The sequence below is a fragment of the Aquarana catesbeiana genome, linkage group LG09 (assembly GCF_042186555.1).
Source record: "Aquarana catesbeiana isolate 2022-GZ linkage group LG09, ASM4218655v1, whole genome shotgun sequence".
NCBI classification, from domain to species: Eukaryota; Metazoa; Chordata; class Amphibia; order Anura; family Ranidae; genus Aquarana; species Aquarana catesbeiana.
The window spans coordinates 222,076,928-222,098,857 of record NC_133332.1 but is presented as its reverse complement, the minus strand read 5'-3'; the positions used below and the strand labels follow the sequence as shown (position 1 = coordinate 222,098,857).

The 21,930-nt window shown below is 43.7% G+C and overlaps 1 protein-coding gene across 2 annotated transcripts in view; it reads right to left on the bottom strand.

The window, feature by feature from the left end:
* OTUD5 (OTU deubiquitinase 5) overlaps positions 1–21,930 on the bottom strand; it is a 118,500-nt gene that overhangs the window by 71,096 nt on the left and 25,474 nt on the right. The window contains exon 2 of one of the 2 annotated variants that reach the window (XM_073599793.1): positions 5,915–6,005. In XM_073599793.1, coding sequence (XP_073455894.1) covers positions 5,915–6,005 — 91 coding nt within the window. Of the gene's footprint in view, positions 1–5,914; positions 6,009–21,930 lie in introns of both variants that reach the window. The other variant, XM_073599792.1, reaches the window with a different exon arrangement.

The window sequence follows — 21,930 nt, the reverse complement described above, 5'->3', positions numbered from 1 at the left end:
AACGTATTGCAAAGCGTTTAGGGACCACAAAAGTTTGCTTTGGTTGCCCCCACTTCTTAGACAAACTTGTCAAAATATGGCAGATAAGGAAACACCTTAGCTGCATGAGGTGCCTTGTGTGTACCAAAAGGGACAGCCACGTCCACGGGCACATACTCCATTTTTAAAGTCTCACGCACCGCAGTAACAAGTGCGTCCCCCAGCGTTTTTTTCCTTCGCTGTTGCGACCATGGAGGAGTCATTGTCACTATTGGATAGATCAGGGAGCGTGGTATCAAGTCCCACTGGACGAGCCCCATCCACGGCAGCATCAGCCTCAGAGTCAGATGAGACAGACTGAGCAGGAGAAGGCAGAGGACACTTCCCAGCAGGCTTCTGCCCACACGCTACTTCCACCCTGCATACTAGGGGCTCTAGGAACGCAAACGTGCATTAACAGGAAGCTGGGGTTCCAAGGGACCAGACGCCCCCAAGAGGGGATCAGTGGGGGAGATGTGACCCTAAGGCCCCATGGATAAGGGAGCCCCTGCAGCACAAAAAGGAGTTTTTGGCACTGCTCTCAACTGCTATCAACCTCCCCCTACTTGGTAAACAGAAGGGGCCCCAAGGACTCACCACACCAGACAGGAGAATACTAGATCGGAGCACTCAGCATGCCATGTGTCCTAATAAGTATCCCAGGAGAAAGAGGAAGATCAGGGGCCTGGAAGCTCCGTAGATCACGTGACGCACTCAACCTATCTGCACAGCTCCAGTCTCCAGCATCATGCCAGACAGATAAAATGGCTGCTGGCCGTGAAGTCACGGACTACACCAACATGGCCGCCAGCCGAAGATCAAGCCAGCCTAAGGGAAAATGGCCACTGAATGCTGCCAGATAGTTCCCAAAATCCACAGAAGCCTCCACTGCTCCCTCTGCATTGGGACCCCCCTCCAGGTACTATACCCACACTGGCACACACTAGCCCTCCCACCTAGCAGGGCAGTATACACAACAGCACATGAGTCCCCCCTCCCCACACCTCAGGGAACACTTACAAAAGTGGAATGGAGGGGAGATAGGGGGAAACCCAGCTTAAAACTGAGGGATGGGAGGAGGGATCATGCAGGCAGGTCCGACCATCCCTGGAAAGTACTTACCCTTCCATGGACATGGGTATCGCTCCAGACAGGACCCTTGCCACTGAAGTGGGGGGTTGTCACCCAGGGGGGTGCTGCGACTCGGACCGAAGCCCAGTTGTATGTGACCCTGCGCAACGTTTAAATCACAGGCCAGCCTCCCTTCATTAAGGCTATGTCACGGCCGACCTAGCGCGTAGCTGCGGTCTGCACGCGCTCGCTGGCTGGACTGGGGAGACCACTGGATCTAGATTATCCAGCCAGTCACCCAGTTCGGAAGTTACTTGTAGATCTCCCAGGAGAAAAGATGCATGGAAGGAGAAAAAAAAATTGCTAGGACCAAAAAGATCCCAGCAAGGTGCTAGGTCCTTACTCTTGACTAGACAGAAAAAAAAACTGAATACCCAAAGCAGGGAGGGGGTTATATACTAACTGAGAACGGTCCATGGGGCGTAGCCAAGTTTTATGTTCTGCCCTGTCCTATTCCTGCAGAGGCGATATAACCCAATGGTCAAGATTAAGGAGGCGCTGTGTCCCTCGATGAACAAAGGAGAAATAGGAATTTTTGTTTTAGGCTTAGATACGCATTAAGAAAGGTGCATTTGGAAAGGTTTCTCACAAGATGCGCACAACTTTCAGACGGGATTAACACATTTTCTGTGCGAAACTTGGGTGAAAGTTGTGTGAAAACATTTGTGTGTGTGTGAAGTACCGTATTTATCGGCGTATAACAAGCGCAGGCGTATAACACGCATCCCAAGTTTAGGAGGGATTTTTAGGGGAAAAAAACTTTTAGGAGGGAAGTTTAAGGAAAAAAAAACTTACATTTAAATGCCCATCAATGCAGCCTCATCAGTGTCCATCTGCAGCCTTGTCAGTGTCAGTGTAGCCTTGTCAGTGTTCATCTGTACCTTGTCCCCCATTGCAGCCTTGTCAGTGTCCATCTGTACCTTGTCCCCCATTGCAGCCTTGTCCCCCATTGCAGCCTTGTCCCCCATTGCAGCCTTGTCAGTGTCCATCGCAGACATCTGGCATTTAAAAATGGCGCCACCGTTACCGTTCTCGGCGGCTTTCGGACGCATTCGGCTTTTGCCGGCTCACGCGGGACTGCGAGAGCCGCCGAGGACGGCCGAAAGCCGCTGAGAGCTGCCGAAAGCCGCCCAAAGGCTCAGAATCGGCGAGGGATCACGGGGGATCGACGTATAACACGCACCCACGATTTTCCCCTGATTTTAAGGGGAAAAAAGTGCGTGTTATACGCCTATAAACACGGTATGTACATATAACAAACGGAGGAAATAAGACAGACAATACATTTTGGATACTTTTATTGTTGCTTTTATTTATATAAAAAAGGATAAGTTCACCTTTCAGAAAAAAATATAAATGCACATATTTTTGCAGGGGAAAAAAATGTGCATTTATTACCTTTTTACACTGCAGCCTGTAAAGCATTGCACCCGCAATCAGCAGATGGTGGGTGCAATGCCAGGATCCTGCAGACTCTCAGTCAGCTGTTTGCCCGTACCTCCTGTATGGGCAGACAGTTACTGAACTGCAAGAAGAATTAATGAACTAGGAGTGCTCACCTGCTCCCTTGCAGTTCATTAACTACAAGCCATTTGCCGCAGCACACAAAAGTACTTGTAGTTCATTCATTTACAGGAAACCGTGAATAAATGACACAACTGTATGGGCGGAGCACCGCACAGCCACGCTGTTTTCAAAAAAAGTGACGAGAAGATACCCGTCCGCTGTCACTGACCGAGGAGTGCTGGTGGCGGGAGGTGGGCATATAGCAGCATGTTACACTGAGGGAAAAAATTATTTAAACCCCTGCTGATTTTGGACGTTTGCCCTCTGACAAAGAAATGATCAGTCTAGGATTTTAATGGTAGGTTTATTTTACCAGTGAGAAGGAACAACAAAAATATCAAGAAAAACGCATTTCAAAAAAGTTGATTTAAATTTTTTAATTGATTTACATTTTAATGAGTGAAATAAGTATTTCATCCCCTATCCAATCAGCAAGGTTTCTGGCTCACAGGTGTCTTCTATACAGGTAATGAGCTGAGATTAAAGCGAGTGCTCCTAATCTCAGCTTGCTACCTGTAAAAAAAAAAAAAAAAAAAAAGACACCTGTTCACAGAAGCAATCAGATTCCAATCTCTTCACCATGGCCAAGATCAAAGACCTGTCCAAGGATGTCAGGGACAAGACTGTAGACCTACACAAGGCAGGAGTGGGCTACAAGACCATCGCCAAGCAGCTTGGTGAGAGGGTGAAAAGCGGTGCAATTATTCGCAAATGGAAGAAACACAAAATAACTGTCAAGTGTTATTCACAGTGACAGAATAACAACAAAAATATCCAGAAAAGTGCATTTCAAAAAAGTTATCTATTAATTTGAATTTTAATGAGTGAAATGAGTATTTGATCCCCTATCAATCAGCAAGATTTCTGGCTCCCGGAAGTTGGTGCGATTATTCACAAATGGAAGAAACACAAAATAACTGTCAATCTCCCTCGGTCTAGGGCTCCATGCAAGACCTCACCTCGTGGAGTTTCAATGATCAGGAGCACGGTGAGGAATTAGCCCAGAACTACACAGGAGAATCTTATCAACGATCTCAAGGCAGCTAGGACCATATAGTCACCAAGAAAACAATTGGTAACACCTTACGCTGTGTAGGACTGAAATCCCGGAGCGCACGCAAAGGTCTCCCTGCTCAAGAAAGCACATGATTCAGAGGAGAATTGGGTGAAAGTGTTGTGGTCAGATGAGACCAAAATCAATCTCTTTGGCATCAACTCAACTCACTGTATTTGAAGGAGGAAGAATGCTGCCTATGACAAGAAGAACACCATCCCCACCGTCAAACATGAAGGTGGAAACATTATGCTTTGGGGTGTTTTTCTGCTAAGGGGACAGGACAACTTCACTACATCAAAAGGGACAATGGATGGGGCCATGTACCGTCAAATCTTGGGTGAGAACCCCCTTCCCTCAGTGAGGGCATTGAAAACGGGTCGTGGATGGGTATTCTAGCATGACAATGACCCAAAACACATGGACAAGGCAACAGAAGTGGCTCAAGAAGAAGCACATTAAAAGGTCCTGAAGTGGCCTAGCCAGTCTCCAGGCCTTAAACCCATAGAGAATGTGGAGGGAGCTGAAGGTTCGAGTGACCAAATGTCAGCCTCGAAATCTTAATGACTTGGGACCAAATCCCTCCTGAGATGTGTGCAAACCTGGTGGCCAACTACAAGAAACGTCTGACCGCTGATTGCCAACAAGGGTTTTGCCACCAAGTACTAAGTCATGTTTTGTGAAGGGGTCAAATACTTATTTCACTCATTAAAATGCAAATCAATGTATAACTTTTTTGAAATGCGTTTTTCTGGATATTTTTGTTGTTATTCTGCCTCTCACTGTTAAAATAAACCTACCATTAAAATTATAGACTGGACAAACGTACAAAATCAGCAGGGGATCAAATACTTTTTACCCTCACTGTAAATGTTACACCCTAAATATGGGTGTAAAATGCTCCTAAAGGTGAACTTAGCTTTTAAATAAACAAATAGAGCAATCACTAGGTCACAGACCTCCTCTCCTTCAGACAATTCATTGAGGTTTATATACGAGAAAAAGCCTAGATCAAATGACTACCACGGTAACATGCAAGATTTCACCAGCAGATGGAGCTACATCTCAAATCTAATTGCAGATTCGTGTCTGGGAAAACCCAGGGACTGCTGGTGCTATGAAAAGAAAAAGCTGTACTCCAACCAAAAACATTCACAAAATAAATGAATGGTAAAGAAGTGTGTGCAATGTGTGGCAGCTGCTGCTGTGTTAACATCAACTTTCAGCGCGTAAAGTGCAGCCAGCAATGAACCTTACAGTTCCGTCTGGAGTACACAGATCACAGAGGTCGCTCGCTCTACAGCATGTCCATGCTGAAACCATTTAGCATTATTTTCAATGAATAAAAGGCTTTGACTGAAGGAGGAGAGATCATAGTCTGCATCTGCATCTCCTCCAATGACAGAACTCCTTGCATAATTAAAATTAATGTAAGATCTTTTTTTTTTCCTCAGATGGACACGCTGCAGAGCAAGTGACCGGCTGTGACCTATGTACTCCAGCCAGAACTAAGTTTTGGGGGATAAGGAATATAAGAGTAATACAGAAGAAGCCACACATTGCACACATTTCATTAGTGTTCATTTATTTTTACAATGCAAAAGGCCAGAAATGTTTTTTTGGCTAGAGTTCCACTTAAAGGTCCCATTCACACTTGCAAAGAAGGCAGTTTGCGATGAGATGCAGGAGATCCAGTGGTGGTTCCTGCAATTAGTTATGGGCTGAAAGCTTGAAAACAATGGGAGGCTGACAGCGCCTGTAGCTATTCATGGCCGCTCGCATGTATCGACCCTCAACAGTCCAGCCGATCATTCACAGGTGATCTCTGCTCAAGCATTTACATGTACACGTCTGCGAATAGCTGCAGGAGCTGTCAGCCCCCCATTGTTTTCAATGGGGCTTCCCGCCAGCAGATAATGGCAGGAACTTCCTCTGGGTCTCCTGCATCTAATCATAAACAGCCCTATTCGCAAGTGTGAATGGGGCCTAAAGCTGGTACATGCAGCCACTTAAGGGTGCCTGTATTTCATACCTTCAGTAGTTTGACCCCCTTCCCTCTAGTTAAAGAGTCTCCTGGGTTGGTAAAACCATGGACTTCTGTTGGCAGTGATCCACATAAGTTTGACACAAACAGAAAGCACTCACCAACAGCTCTGAATAGGCAAGCGCCATCTTCCTTCATCTGTTTAATAATAAATCCCTTCTTCTCTTGCAGCGCCTTTGCAAACCAGTTCTCCTGCTGGAAGGTAAAGACACACAGCTGCATTAGAGGGTCCACTTAAAGTCAAACTAACAAATCTAAGTAATGACAGATTCTCCAACTGCTGATCAACAAGTCCCAGGAAGCCATAAACCACACATGAAGCAGGCTTGGAGGCCATTTGAAAGAAAAGTGGAATCCTATTTAATAAGAGTGTTTAAAAGAGGTTCTACAGTTGTACAATAATAGTACTGACCAACCACTGCTTCTACTAGTACTCTTCCCAAATCAAGTGCCCTTACCCGAGTATTCGGAGGCTGATCCACCCATCTTACTTCAGTCTGAGCTGCAGAGTTATGCCAATTATTGAAGACCTCACTAAAATCGGACCATTCCTGAGGCACCCTGCCTCCCGTTCTGACACCAGGAGACCCTGACCAATCAACATGTTATTAAGCCCACTTCTAAAGCCGGCCATAGATCGTTAGAATCTCAGCCAGTTCAGCAGGGATGAGATTAGAACCATCTATGGGCGGGCTGATTGGACCCAAGTTGATCCATCGACCGGATTTTGGGCATGTGATTATGTAATAATCATTGTGTTCTCACAGTAGGGACAGCTCCCAGAGTCCCCCCAGCCAGGCTCGATGGGTGAATCAAGCAAATTTCTTTCCTGCAACCAAAGAAAATCACATCATCTATGGCCAGCTTTAGTTTCAATGGTTGACTACTGGCACATATCCATATGCCCAAGCACTAGCACTGGAGACTGCCAATTCTGCAGCAGTACCTTCAGGAAAAAAAAGCAGAGAAGCACAGGGGAGTCCAACAAGGGGCGCCATGCTTGCCCGTTGCTATTTAGAGTACCAGATTCACAGCAAGCAAAACCTATAGCTACAGAACTGCAGGAATTTGGGGTCTTTAAATATTTATCTCACATGAAACAATAGCGGATCCACAGTTATAGATTTTAATTTGTGAAATGAACATTTATCAGGAGGCAAAATAAAGAATGTGGTTAGACAGCTTAAGCATCTTTAAAAGGATAAGTTCACCTTTGGGAACAGGTTACATGTTCCATCTGTTTTTAGGCTGGAACATGTTTCGATTGCTGCAGCCATTCACCTCTAGTGACTGCGAGCCGGGGATCTTCTCCCCAAATTTGCTGTCACGATTTAAAAAAAAAAAAAAAGACACCATGTCCGTGCAGGGCTCCACCCACTTGGCTACATCATTCATTCACAGAGTTCAGTGAATGAATAAAGTACAAGTACCGATATCCTTTGTGGCCGTCAACTTGTAGTTCTCAATGAGCTCTAGGTAGTTCATCGTTTCTTCCTGTCATGTGTACCTGCCTTCCTGTAACGAGGTACAAGAAGACAGCTTACACAGACAGTCTGCAGGAGTCCTGCATTGCACCTGTGATCTACTGATCATGGATGCAATGCTTTGCAGGCTCCCAGTATGAAAAAAAAATTAAAAATCTGCGATACGTGAAATAAAGGGGACCCACTGCTGAACTCCTATTAATACCAGTAGTTGCTCAGTCACAAATAATTTAAGTCACTGGCCATGGAAGAAGTGTGCGGATTTGGAAAGTCAAAGTGCAGTCGGAACTCCATATTCCCATACTTGTTTCAGGGAGATGCATGTTAAAGAATTTTAGCAGAATCAACTGGATCAGCATTAGAGCCAGGTAACTAGCATTTTGAGAAGAGTTCAGCAATGGTAGCCCCATATTCTTGCATATTGTTACCAGGGGTCTCACATTCAGCCTTTAGTATCTGAAGTCAAGTCAGAACAATCAGGCTCTCACAGCACTGTAAAAATATAATCATGGAAACAATAAAATGAGGAAATAAACCACCTTCATTCCTGTAATATCATTTTTATCCAGCTGTTAGGTGAGCACATTACTCCTCTAAGACCCCTTTCACACTGGAGGTGTTTTTCAGGCACTTTTGGGCTAAAAATAGCACCTGAAAAATGCCTCCCCTGCAGTCCTAGTGTGAAAGCCCGAGTGCTTTCACACTGGGGCAATGCGCTGGCAGAACGTTAAAAAAGTCCTGCAAGCAGCATCTTTGGGGCAGTGGAGGAGCGGTGTACATTGAATTTAATGGGCACCGCTGCCGGCTTCGGAGCTACACAGGCACATTTAACCCTTTATTCGCCCGCTAGCGGGGGTTAAACGCGCCCCACTAGCAGCCAAATAGTGTCGCTAAAACTAGCAGTGTTTTACCGTCAACGCCCGCCCCAGTGTGTAAGCAGCCTTAGGGGGGCCGGGCATATGGACTTACAACCAGCATCAGCTCAGTGCTGCTCCTTATCATTTGACAGGTAAACTACATTACCCATTGCCCTTTGCTGCGTTTTATGCTGCAATTCACATTTCTGGAGGATGTGATTGGCTGTGGCTAGAACCCACCTGTCACACTGCCTATGGGTATATAAAACATGCTCAAAAAACAGAGAGCCCAAGCATTACAGCTTCACGCCGGGTCCCTAATATGCATGCGCGAGGCACCGCTGCGCTCTCCTACTGGTCTGGGGGCAGGGAAAGGAGGAGGGAGCCGAGCCGCTGTTGTAATGCGCCGCGGCCCGGACTCCTGGAAGTGGGGACAGGATACCTGTCAAAAGGCAGGTATCCCCACCTGAAAAGGTGCCAAATGTAGCACCGGAGGGGAGGAAGAGACAAATAGGCGGAAGTTCCACTATTGGGTGGAACTCTGCTTTAAACCCCAATTTGCATGTAACTATGCCAATTCAATTCATTTTTTTTCTTTTCTTGCACTGGCCCTGTATGTGCAGCTATATTACTAGGAAGCAGACCTGAAACATTCCTAAGGCCCCCTTGGATCTGTGAAAGACAAAAACAGAGAAAGAGCGCAAAAGGGTAGAGATAATGTATCATGAGAAATCGTATAATGGTAATCTGGTAATTCCAAAATGGGATGGTCATTTCATGATTGTTAATTTTATCATCTGTTCATCCCCATTATATTATATACATACACGCACACACACACACACATATACATTATATATATATACACATACATATACACATACACACAGTGTGCAGCATAAATGAGTACACCCCTTTTAAAAATAAGATTTTATTCAATATCTCAAGGAACACGAAAACAATTTCCAAAACTTTGACCAACCTGAGTTTTATAGAACATTTGTTTAGCTCATCACATGAAAAGTAAGGTTAAGAATATAACTTAGATTACAAAATCTTCAGTTTTACCCAAATTAGTTGATGTAAACAAAATGAATACACCCCACAACTAAAACTGCTACATCTAGTATTTTGTATGACCTCCATGATTTGTAAGGACAGCACCAAGTCTTCTAGGCATAGAATGAACAAGTTGGGGACATATTGCAACATCTATCTTTTTCCATTCTTCAAGAACGACCTCTTTTAAAGCCTGGATGGAGAGTGATGCTCAACTTGTCTCTTCAGAATTCCCCATCGGTGTTCGATTGGGTTCAGATCAGTAGACATACAGTACTTGGCCACTGAATCACTTTTACCCTGTTCTTCAGAAATACAACAAGTGGCCTTAGATGTGTGTTTTGGATCATTGTCATTTTGAAAAAGTGCACGATGACCAAGAGCACGGAGTAATGGTAGCATCTTCTCTTTCAATACAGAGCAGTATATCTGTGAATTCATGATAACATCAATGAAATGCAGCTCTCCAACACCAGCAGCACTCATGCAACCCCACAAAAGGACACTGCCACCACCATGTGTCACTGTAGGCACCATTCATTTTTTCTGTATGCCTCACCTTTGCGATGCCATACAGTTTTGAAGCAGAGCTCAGAGCACAAGTAGGGGAAAGCACCCCTCACTGGACCCGAATACTTTAAGGGGCACACGTAGGAGCCAACCATTATGGGACTGTCTCTGGATATTGCCAGCTTATGACAGGTTCTAACGAACGCTCTTTCCTAGTTGGGTCACTTACGGTTCCTTGATATCGGCAATACAATACACGTACTATTCTCATATGATCTTGGTCTGGCGCATATGAAAATACGCTATTGATCTAAGGGGCCATTGGTGCTTCTTGAACACAGAGCCATTCCATGGGAATCCATACATACATAAAACACTTACAACTCTCATAACCCAGATGAAGGTACCAGAATACCGGAAACGCATCGGGTATTGGGGCACACTACCCCCATGAGAGTACATTTACCTTTTTCATCTTGTATATATTCTCTGTTTTGATTTTGTATCAATTTTGTATGGAATGATTTTTTATTATGTATGTTATAGACGCTTTCACGTCTTTAAGTATATCAAAAAAACATATTTTTTATTCTAAGAGCTGGTGGTCTGTCAAAGTCCCAATCCTAGGGGGATTCTCTTTTCTATAGTCTATTGTGTAACGGGAAACAATCACCCCAGTTTGGCTACTTCTTTAGTTAACTGCAGTGAACTTGCATGGCGATTTTCTTCAACCCCTCTCATCAGAAGACGCTCCTGTCGAGGTGTTAACTTCCATGGACAGACTGGACGTCTGAGATTGTTGCAGTTCCATCTTTGTTTATTTTTGTATCACTTTTCCTACAGTATTCTGACTGATAAGTAAAGCTTTGCTGATCTTCTTATATCCTTCACCTTTCTGGTGTAAAGAAATTATTTTTTCTTTCTCAGGCCTTGTGACTTTTCTCTTCCATGTGGTGTCATTGCTGACAGCATGAAATGGGGTTTCTTCGTTAAAGCGGAGTTCCACCTAAAAGTGGAACTTCCGCTCATTGTACTCCTCCCCCCTCCAGTGCTACATTTGGCACCTTTCCGGGGGGGGCAGGATACCTGTCTTTCACAGGTATCCTGTCCTCACTTCCGGGAGCCTCAGCTACGGATATTTGTTTCACCGCTCGGGCTCCTTCCCCGGCTGCCGGGCCAGTAGGAGAGAGGAGCGGAGCTTCGCGCATGTGCAGTAGGGTTTACCAGCATGAAGCCGCAAGGCTACACTGCCAGGCTCCCTTACTCGCAATGGAGGCGGCAGCACCCAACATCGCTGCACTCCAGGACAGGTAGGTGTCCGATTATTAAAAGCCAGCAGCTGCAGGCTTCTAATTTTTGCAGCAGTGGGTGGACCTCCGCTTTAGGTAACGGCCTTTTATAATCAACTGTCTGTTGGACACCTGTTTAATGAATAATTAGACTCACTGAATACTTGTTAATTAGGATTTTGTTTTCTAAAATTTAGCTTTCCTCCAAAGGCCCTTTTCACACATGCAGACCGTTCGTTTGATTAGTTAAGTCTATGAAGTTCACATCAGATTGTCATCCATTTTTCAATCCTTTTTTTTACATCTGCCAGCTAGAGTCCTTAACCACTTGGGTCCAAAAGCCATTCTTTCATGCAAAAATGGACCGTTTGTCCATTTACATCTGTTTTTCCTACAATCCGATTTTTAATGGAAGAAAAATAAGGCTTTGATCCATTCCAAAAAATGGATGTTGACTGAAGCGGATGATCATCCATTTACAATCAGAGATGCATTGATGTCTGTTTATCATCCGTCAACAGATGGATGAAAAACGGACAAATGGTCTGCATATGTGAAAGGGGCCTAAGAATTTCATTAGGGTGTATTCAATTTTGCAATATGGACTTGAATGAATTTGTTAGGAAAAATAAATTTTTTGGGTTTGCAAATTATCAAATCTTGATTGCAATCAATGGAGTATTCTGTAGTATAGTGTCCCATAGAAAAATGTTGATTCTGAAAGGAAAGTAAAGGTTTTCTGACAAATCTGTTTGGGTTTAGTCATTTATGCTGAGCGCACACACTTAATTTTTTTATTTTATATATATATAAAAAATTTATTACACACACACTTTATAAAAATAGATTATTTTCATTGATGCCTAAAATAAATGAAAAAACAAACAAGCTCCCCAGAGCTATAGTCTCCCTGTTGCCAATACTTATTATAATGCTTTTATCATGTTACCCAGGTAACCAATATATACAAGGTTGATTTTTTGTGAGCAGCGTTTCGTTCCATTTATAGGATGTGGCTGAGCAGTGATCACTAGATGATGAATACCAGGTATGTAGTAAATGCCACCAGTTTACATTTTGACAACAGGTGGTTTCCAGTTAAGCTGACGAAAGCGGAATCCCCCTTGAAACACACTTGCTTATGGGCACACACCTTCAGATGAGGACATCCCAGAGGGTGGACCTTACAGTGACAGCGACAGCGACGGAGCCTACACATCAGCGTCCTCCAACAGGGGAGTGGTGCAGTCTTCTCTGCATACTGGCCGAGCAGTACACCATTGGTAGCAGCTGGACTGATCAGTCAGATTGGGGAGGGAGGTGCAGCAGGACATGGTCTTCTACATACCTGCAGCCTCTGTATTGTTTTTTGTGAGTGCATCTGCTTTTTAATAAATACAATTTATCTTTCAATACAAAAGTTGTGCTGGTCGTTCTCTATTTTTTCCTTTTGCCCGTATCCAGAGCTCCCCCCACTGGCTTCCTGGCAGCATTAGACTCTAAGCTCTGGTTCACACTAGTGTAAAAAGAGAGTAGCAGCGACTGGATCAGTGTTTTAATTTTGTTTTTTTAACCCTTTCCTCCCTGGTCACCTTTGTGGACTAAAAATTTCTCCAAAGCACATTCCATTCACAGCGGAGTGTAGTGGAAACGCAGGTTTCTGCACGCAGTTTTTTCCGCATTTTTTCCAAGCGTAAATATGCATCACGCATAGGGTACAAATGCCCCTAAAGTAGCTCTAGAATGTTTTCAAAATTATTTAAGTTCATTTTTTTTATCTTATTAATGTACACACAGCACCCCATATTGACAGAAAAACACAGAATTGTTGACATTTTTGCAGATTTATTAAAAAAGAAAAACTGAAATATCACATGTCCTAAGTATTCAGACCCTTTGCTCAGTATTTAGTAGAAGCACCCTTTTGATCTAATACAGCCATTAATCTTTTTGGGAAAGATGCAACAAGTTTTTCACACCTGGATTTGGGGATCCTCTGCCATTCCTCCTTGCAGATCCTCTCCAGTTCTGTCAGGTTGGATGGTAAACATTGGTGGATAGCCATTTTTAGGTCTCTCCAGAGATGCTCAATTGGGTTTAAGTCAGGGCTCTGCCTGGGCCATTCAAGAACAGTCACGGAGTTGTTGTGAAGCCAATCCTTCCTTATTTTAGCTGTGTGCTTAGGGTCATTGTCTTGTTGGAAGGTAAACCTTCGGCCCAGTCTGAGGTCCTGAGCACTCTGGAGAAGGTTTTTGTCCAGCATATCCCTGTACTTGGCCGCATTCATCTTTCCCACGATTGCAACCAGTCATCCTGTCCCTGCAGCTGAAAAACACCCCCACAGCATGATGCTGTCACCACCATGCTTCACTGTTGGGACTGTATTGGACAAGTGATGAGCAGTGCCTGGTTTTCTCCACACATACCGCTTAGAATTAAAGCCAAAAAGTTCTATCTTGGTCTCATCAGACCAGAGAAAATTATTTCTCACCATCTTGGAGTCCTTCAGGTGTTTTTTTTAGTAAACTCCATGCAGGCTTTCATGTGTCTTGCACTGAGGAGAGGCTTCTGTCGGGCCACTCTGCAATAAAGCCCCGACTGGTGGAGGGCTGCAGTGATGACTTTCTACAACTTTCTCCCATCTCACGACTGCATCTCTGGAGCTCAGCCACAGTGATCTTTGGGTTCTTCTTTACCTCTCTCATCAAGGCTCTTCACCCCCGATAGCTCAGTTTGGCCGGATGGCCAGCTCTAGGAAGGGTTCTGGTCGTCTCAAACGTCTTCCCTTTAAGGATTATGAAGGCCACTGTGCTCTTAGGAACCTTAAGTGCAGCAGAAATTTTTTTGGAACCTTGGCCAGATCTGTGCCTTGCCACAATTCTGTCTCTGAGCTCTTCAGGCAGTTCCTTGACCTCATGATTCTCATTTGCTCTGACATGCACTGTGAGCTGTAAGGTCTTATAGACAGGTGTGTGGCTTTCCTAATCAAGTCCAATCAGTACAAACACAGCTGGACTCAAATGAAGGTGTAGAACCATCTCAAAAATGATCAGAAGAAATGGACAGTACCTGAGTTAAATATATGAGTGTCACAGCAAAGGGTCGGAATACTTAGGACCATGTGACATTTCAGTTTTTCTTTTTTCATAAATCTGAAAAAATGTCAACAATTCTGTGTTTTTATGTCAATATGGGGTGCTGTGTGTACATTAATGAGGAGAAAAATTAACTTAAATGATTTTAGCAAATGGCTGCAATATAACAAAGAGTGAAAAATTTAAGGGGGTCTGAATACTTTCCGTCCCCACTGTATATATACACACATACACAGTGCCTTGAAAAATATTCACATCCCTTGAAATTTTCCACATTTTGTCAGGTTACAACCAAAAACGTAAATATATTTTATTGGGATATTATGTGATAGACCAACACAAAGTGGCACATAATTGTGAAGTGGAAGGAAAATAATTGGTTTTCAATTTTTTTTACTAATAGATATGAGAAAAGTGTGGCGTGCATTTGTATTCAGCCCCCTCTTTACCAGCTTTGTACATCTAGAGTGTAATTTTTGCGTATGCTTTTTTGCAAAATAGCTCAAGCTCTGTCAGATTGGATGGAGCGTGTCTGTAAACAGCAACTTTTAAGTCTTGCCACAGATTCTCAATTGGATTTAGGTCTGGACTTTGACTGGGCCATTCTAACACATGAATATGCTTTGATCTAAACCATTCCATTGTAGCTCTGGCTGTATGTTTAGGGTCATTGTCCTGCTGGAAGGTGAACCTCAGCCCCAGTCAAGTCTTTTGCAGACTCTAACAGGATTTCTTCTAAGATTGCCCTGTATTTGGCTTCATCCATCTTCCCATCAACTCTGACCAGTTTCCGTGTCCCTGCTGAAGAAAAAGCATCCCCAGAACATGATGCTGCCACCACCAGGTCTCACAGTGGGGATGGTGTGTTCAGGGTGATGTGCAGTTCGTTTTCTGCCACACGTAGCGTTTTGCTTTTAGACCAAAACGTTCAATTTTGGTCTCATCTGACCAGAGCACCTTCTTCCACATGTTTGCTGTGTCCCCCCCGCATCTCGCAAACTACAAACGAGACTTCTTATAGCTTTGTTTCAACAATGGCTTTTTTCTTGCCACTCTTCCATAAAGGACAGATTTGTGGAGTTCACGACTAATAGATGTCCTGTGGACAGATTCTCTCACCTGAGCTGTGGATCTCTGCAGCCCCTCCAGAGTTACCATGGGACTCTTTGGCTGCTTCTGATTGATGCTCTCCTTCCCGAGCCTGTCAGTATAGGTGGTCAGCCATGTCTTAGTAGGTTTGCAGTTGTGCCATACTCTTTCCATTTTCAGATGATGGATTGAAAATTGCTCCGTGAGATGTTCAAAGCTTGGGAACCTAACCCTGCTTCAAACTTCTCCCCAACTTTATCCCTGACCTGTCTGGTGTGTTCCTTGGCCTTAGGCTGGGTTCACACTGGTACAACATGACTGTCATAGGACTGTAGATCCAACTTTGCCCTGCGACTTGAAGTCTGACCTCAATTAATGGGATCTAACTTTGATACCGACAATACCAGGCACTTTGAGTCTGGTATGAATCTTGAGGGGAAACTCCACACCAAAATAATAATATTAATAATAAAAAAAAACGGCATAGGGTCTCCCCTTTAAGACCATACCAGACCCTTCATCTTGGTATGGAGTTTAAGGGGAACCCCACGCCATGGGAGAAAACATCAACGGAGGGAGAAGAACTGGAGGAAGATGTCATCAGCGGAGGGAGAGGAATTCGGAAGGAGAAGAGACGCCGGAGCTGCTTTAATAAATTACTTTGTCAAAAACCTGTGTACTGTTTTTATTTTTGACACTTTTTTTTTTTTTTGTAGGTGAATTGGTGGGGGTGGGATCTGAGGGCCTCCCTTGTTAAAGGGGGCTTCCAGATTACGATAAGCCCCCCGCCCGCAGACCCAGACAACCACTGGCATGGGACGAGGCCCTTGTCAAGGTGCTTTGGGGTGGGGGCGCAGGGCCCCTCCTGCCCCAAAGCACCCACCCTCCCCCCCATGTTGAGGGCACATGGCCTGGTATGGTTCGGTGGTGGCGCTAGCTCGTCCCTACCCTCTTTCCTGACCTGTCAGGCTGCATGCTTGCATAAGAGTCTGGTATAGATTTTGGGGGGGGGAGGCCCACACCATTTTTTTGGCATGGGGGTTCCCCTTAAAATCCAATGCCAGACCTAAGGGGAGAGGGACTCTGTGTAGTTTTTTTCTTTGGGCATGGTATTCCCCTTCAAGATCATCAGAGCACAAGTCGCATGCCAACATCGGATCAGTTAAGACGATGATCCGACTTCAATGAGATTCAATGGGCTGAAGGAGGATCAAAGTAGTGCAGGAACCTTTTTCAAAGTTGGACTGACTTGTGTCGGCTCTCATAGGAAACCATTCATTTATACACATCCTGCGACTTGTGCTCCCAATGTCGGAGCGTTTGTCGTACCAGTGTGAACCCGGCCTTAATGATACTGTTTTTTCACAAAGGTTCTCTAACAAACCTCTAAGGGCTTTGCAGAATAGCTGTATTTATACTGAGATTAAATTACACAGGTGGAGGCAATTGATAGATTTTAGTTAGGTGTATCAGGGTAAAGGGGGGCTGAATACAAATGCACACCACATTTTTCAGATATTTGTAAAAAATGTTGAAAACCATTTATCATTTTCCTTCCACTTCACAATTATGTGCCACTTTGTGCTGGTCTAACACATAAAATCTCAATAAAATCCGTTTTTGGATACAACATGACAAAAATGTGGAAAAGTTCAAGGGGTCTCCCTGTACGGACTCAAGGCTCATCTTGCTCTCCACCACAGCCGGATTTCTTCTCCACCAAGGACTATCACACAGCTCCCCGCTCATTACAATCCACTGCGGACTGTCATCCTCTCTCTTCCCATCACTCGCTTGTGAGTTCTATTTGTTTCATATGATATTTTACTTAATAAATTGTGCTACACTATGCCAGTTTGGCGATTTCTTCCCGTCCTTTCCTATTTTACAAATTGTGGATTTCCAGCCCACAAACGAAAGCAGCCTTGCCAGCACCACAGTGTCAGCCATTTTCTACTAATTGACATTTTTAGTCCTATACCTCCGGGAATAGGTATCTTCAATACCTCTTTTTCACCTGGTATATTATTATTATTATTATACAGGATTTATATAGCGCCAACAGTTAACGCAGCACTTTACAACTTGAGGGTAGACAGTACAAATACAATACACTTTAACCATTTGCCGACCAGCTCCTGCACATATACGTCAGCAGTTTGAAGATGGATATCTCGACAATGGCAGCAGCTGCTGCCACAACCGAGGTATCCATCTTTAGAGCCGGCGGTTTTGTTTACGATAATGGTGGTCTCTGTGGCAGATTCACCGCGAGATCACCGTTATTGGCGACGGGAGAGGTGCCACTCCCGTCGCTCTCCTGCACCCTCCACCGCTTACCGGAACCGTCGGCAGCAGCGGAGGTGATCAGGACCTGTCCGTCCCTGGGTATGGAGACGATTGAGGGGAAGATGGCCCCCACCCGTCTCCATGACACTGCAGGGCGAAGGCACATTTTTTCAATGTCATTTTTTCAAATGACAATTTTTTTTTTTTTAATTGCATTTAAGTCCAAATATGAGATCTGAGGTCTTTTTGACCCCAGATCTCATATTTAAGAGGACCTGTCATGCTTTTTTTCTATTACAAGGGATGTTTACATTCCTTGTAATAGGAATAAAAGTGACCCAATTTTTTGTTTTTAAAAAACAGTGAAAAAATAAATCAAGTAAAATAAATAAATAAGAAAAAAAATTTTTTAAAGCGCCCCATCCCAACAAGCTCGCGCGCAGAAGCAAACGCATACGTGAGTAGCGCCTGCATATGAAGAAGGTAGTCAAACCACACATGTGAGGTATTGTCGCAATCGTTAGAGTAAGAGCAATAATTCTAGCCGTAGACCTCCTCTGTAACTCAAAACATGCAACCTGTAGAATTTTTTTAAACGTCGCCTATGGAGATTTTAAAGAGTAAAAGTTTGACGCCATTGCACGAGCAGGCACAATTTGGGTTGGGTATCAATTTACTCGCCGTAACATTATCCTTCACAAAATAAAAAAAAAACTGGGCTAACTTTACCGTTGTCTCTCTTTTTTTTTTTTATTCAAAAAAGTGAATTTTTTTTCAAAAAAAAGTGCGCTTGTAAGACCGCTGCGCAAATACGGTGTGACAAAAAGTATTGCCATGACCGCCATTTTATTCTCTATGGTGTTAAAAAAAAAATGTATAATGTTTGGGGGTTCCAAGTAATTTTTTAGCAAAAAGAAAAATTTGTTTTTAACTTGTAAACACCGAGTCTGAAAAAGAGGCCTGGTCTTTAAGTGGTTAACACAGTAGGAATCAGAGGGCCCTACTCCTCAGAGCTTACAATCTAAGAGAGACAATTTATCACTATAGGATGGGTAGTGTCAGCGCTGTGGCGTTTTTTGGTTATATACTTTTTTAAGGCACTGTAGATCAATAATTGCACATATTGGTAGACATTTTTCCTTTATTATTTATTTTTTTTAGCATTTTCTCTTTTTCAAACCAGCATGGATTTATTAGCCTTTGATAAATTAATTTATTAATCTCATGTTCTTATTGTTTTCACTGTTGGGTTATTTGTTGTTTTTGTTTGCCCCTTGGATCTGTGGCCCAGGATGTACATGGCCCCTTGACTTACACCCAAGTTGACAATCAATAGGCAGATGTCACCAGCACTTTAATAATTCTTAAGGTGAGCTTTCAATAGTCACAAGACAGAAGTGATGTATAGGAGTCACAATAGGACATTCTTATCAAGTCAAAAGCTTGCACTAAGCATTACTGGAGGTCTGGGGACATCTTTGTTTGAATGGTAATGGCTCCATATCCATTAAACTGACTACTTCAGCAGCTGCCTTCACTGTCCCGGGTTATTTGAATTTGACATTAATATTGAGACTTGTCCTCTCCCAGCCCTTGATTTGAGGAGAATTTGAGGCCTAATGTACAGCCTGGGACTCGGATACAAGAACCACAAGGTCCCTGCACTTCCGTACTGTTACCTTATAAATACTTAAACACCAAGTCAGATGAACTTTAATAGCCACAAGAGCAAAACAACTTCAACTATTCTGTGTAAACCGTCTCCACAGTTTTATGTGTCATAAAAAGCATTAGAAAAAAAAAACAAAAAACACACACGCTGGGCTGGAGTAATACAAAGTCAATGACAAATGGCATGAGGAGCAGCTGAACAGATTATAGGAGTGGCATGCACTGATCCTGGGAGAGTCGACAACCTGTCCTTTCATGTCACTGTGTGATGACTGTGCTAGAAAAATCGCAGTGTCAGTGAGAAAATCAGAAAGAGACAACAGAGACTGTGTAACAGAGAAGTGAGTAGTAATCCCAGTCCTCAAATCACCCAAGGTACAAAAGATTGGATTTAGGTCATGTCTGATGGCACACGCTAACACAAGCAACACATGGGATTTACTAGTCAACACTTGTATGTACATTAAGGACTCTAATTAAATGGGAACCTTAATATGGCAATTTTTCCATTACTGGGTTATTACAAATCTTCTATGACAACCCATCTGACAGCACGCTTCCTGCGGATGTCATGTTTGTTGCTGTTTTGGAATCTATCAGCCAATGAGCTCCACCTAGTGGGTGACCGATGTACAGCAAACACAAACAATGACAAAAAAAAGAAAAAAAATGACAGCCGACTGTTGATGGTTTCTACCAGCTACATAAGACATTTATGGCCCATTCATAGCACATCCGTTGGGCTCAAAGCAGGCCAAATGCAATGACAATATAAACATAATAACACCACGCCAAAGGTGTAATAAAATGATTATCCAGCTGCAGTCACCATGTTCTCTGTGGAGTGTGCAAAATAATGTGTGTGATCATGCTTTAAATATTAACGTGGTTGTAAAGGCACAAGGTTTTTTACCTTCATGCATTCTATGCATGAAGGTAAAAAAAAAAAAAAAAAAAAAACACTCTTACCTGTAGGGCTGGGGAAAAAATCTATTCAAATCTTGAGAGGTCATATCGATTCAAAATTTAAGCAAATAGATTTTTTTAGATTTTTTTTTTTTTTACCGCGCTGGTCCTGAGGAGCTGCGGGCAGGAGTTTTTAGGCGAGGCCACGGTTTTGGCCTAGTCCACGAGGCCAGACGCCGTGGACTAGGCCGAAGCCACGGTCTAGCCTAAAAACTCCTGATTCGAATCGTGAATCTAAGAAAATCGCAGATTTTTTTTTTTTTTTTTTAGAAAATCGCCCAAGCTCTACTTACCTACTGCTGTCAATCACAGCCAGCCAATCAACAGACAGAGGGGGCAAGGCCGAGCTGCGGCTTGGTGTGTGTTTGGAGACACAGAGCAGTGGCTCAGCTTGGGTGCCCCCATTGCAAGTTGCTTGCTATGGGGGCACTCGGCAGGAGGGAAGGGTCCGGAGTGACGACGTGGGACGCACAAAGAGGAGGATCTGGGCTGCTCTGTGCAAAACCACTGCGCAGAGCAGGTAAATATAACATGTTTGTTTTTTTTGTTTTTTTTGTTTTTGTTTTAAATAAAAAAAAAAAAAACAAGAATTTAATATCACCTTAAGTGTTAAATACCTAAAACAAGAAGGTTACATAAATAACACTACGTTACAATGCATCTGAAAAATATACACTTTCAAGAGCATTGTGCTCAAAAAAAATTATACTGCTCAGTTCACAATATATCCATAATAATTATTCATAAATCCAAATAAAACAAAAACCAAGTTCTTGAAAGTAGACATTAAAGCTACTGTTAAAGCCCTTTCACACTGGGGCGGTTTGCAGGCGCTATTGCGCTAATAATAGCGCCTGCAAACCGACCTGAAAGTGCCGCTGCTTTCACACTGGAGCGATGCGCTGGCAGGACGGTAAAAAAAAGTCCTGCCAGCAGCATCTTCGGAGCGGTGAAGGAGCGGACTGTATACCGCTCCTTCACCGCTCCTGCCCATTGAAATCAATGGGACGGCGCGGCTATACCGCCGGCAAAGCGCCTCTGCAGAGGCGCTTTGCGGTGGTATTTAACCCTTTCTCGGCCGTTAGCGGGGGGTAAAACCGCCCCGCTAGAGGCCGCATACCGACGGTAAAATGCCGCAAATAATAGCGGCGTTTTACCGCCGACGCCGCCCCCGCCCCAGTGTGAAAGGGCTCTAAAGGTAAAATAAAAAAAAATAAAACCATTATGTCTATATCGACCTGCTGAGGGGTGAGGGGGGGATGCTGATGCCTTAAAATGTTTTATCTTACTGCAAGAAATGCGTTAAAGTCCATGCTAAAACTAAAATCCCTGCATCTACAGCGATCAACATTCTAACACTAATCTCTCTAGCCCTGGAAAGAAAAAACTAAGTATACATACCTTTTCTGCAGGCGATCCGACCCGATCTCCAGTGGCGGAAGCTCTGATCCCACGCTGAGCTTCGCTGTGTAGGCGGGTGAGGGGGACACGTCTGTCAACAGAAGCCCCATAGTAACTCTATGGGTGACGTCACTTCCCATTCATTTCGCAGCCATAATCGGCCGTGTCCTCTGCAGAGCTTCCGCCGCTGGAGATCAAGTCGGATCGCCTGCAGAAAAGGTATGTATACAGATTTTTTTCTTTTCAGTTGTAGTTAGGTTAGTGTTAGAATATTGGTGGCTATAGATGCAGAGATTTTAGTTTTAGCATGGACTTCTAATTTAAGGTAAAAAATGTTTAGGCTTTAGAACCACTTTAAGATTTTTTTGTTTATTTGGATTTATGAATACTTATTATGAACCAATGCA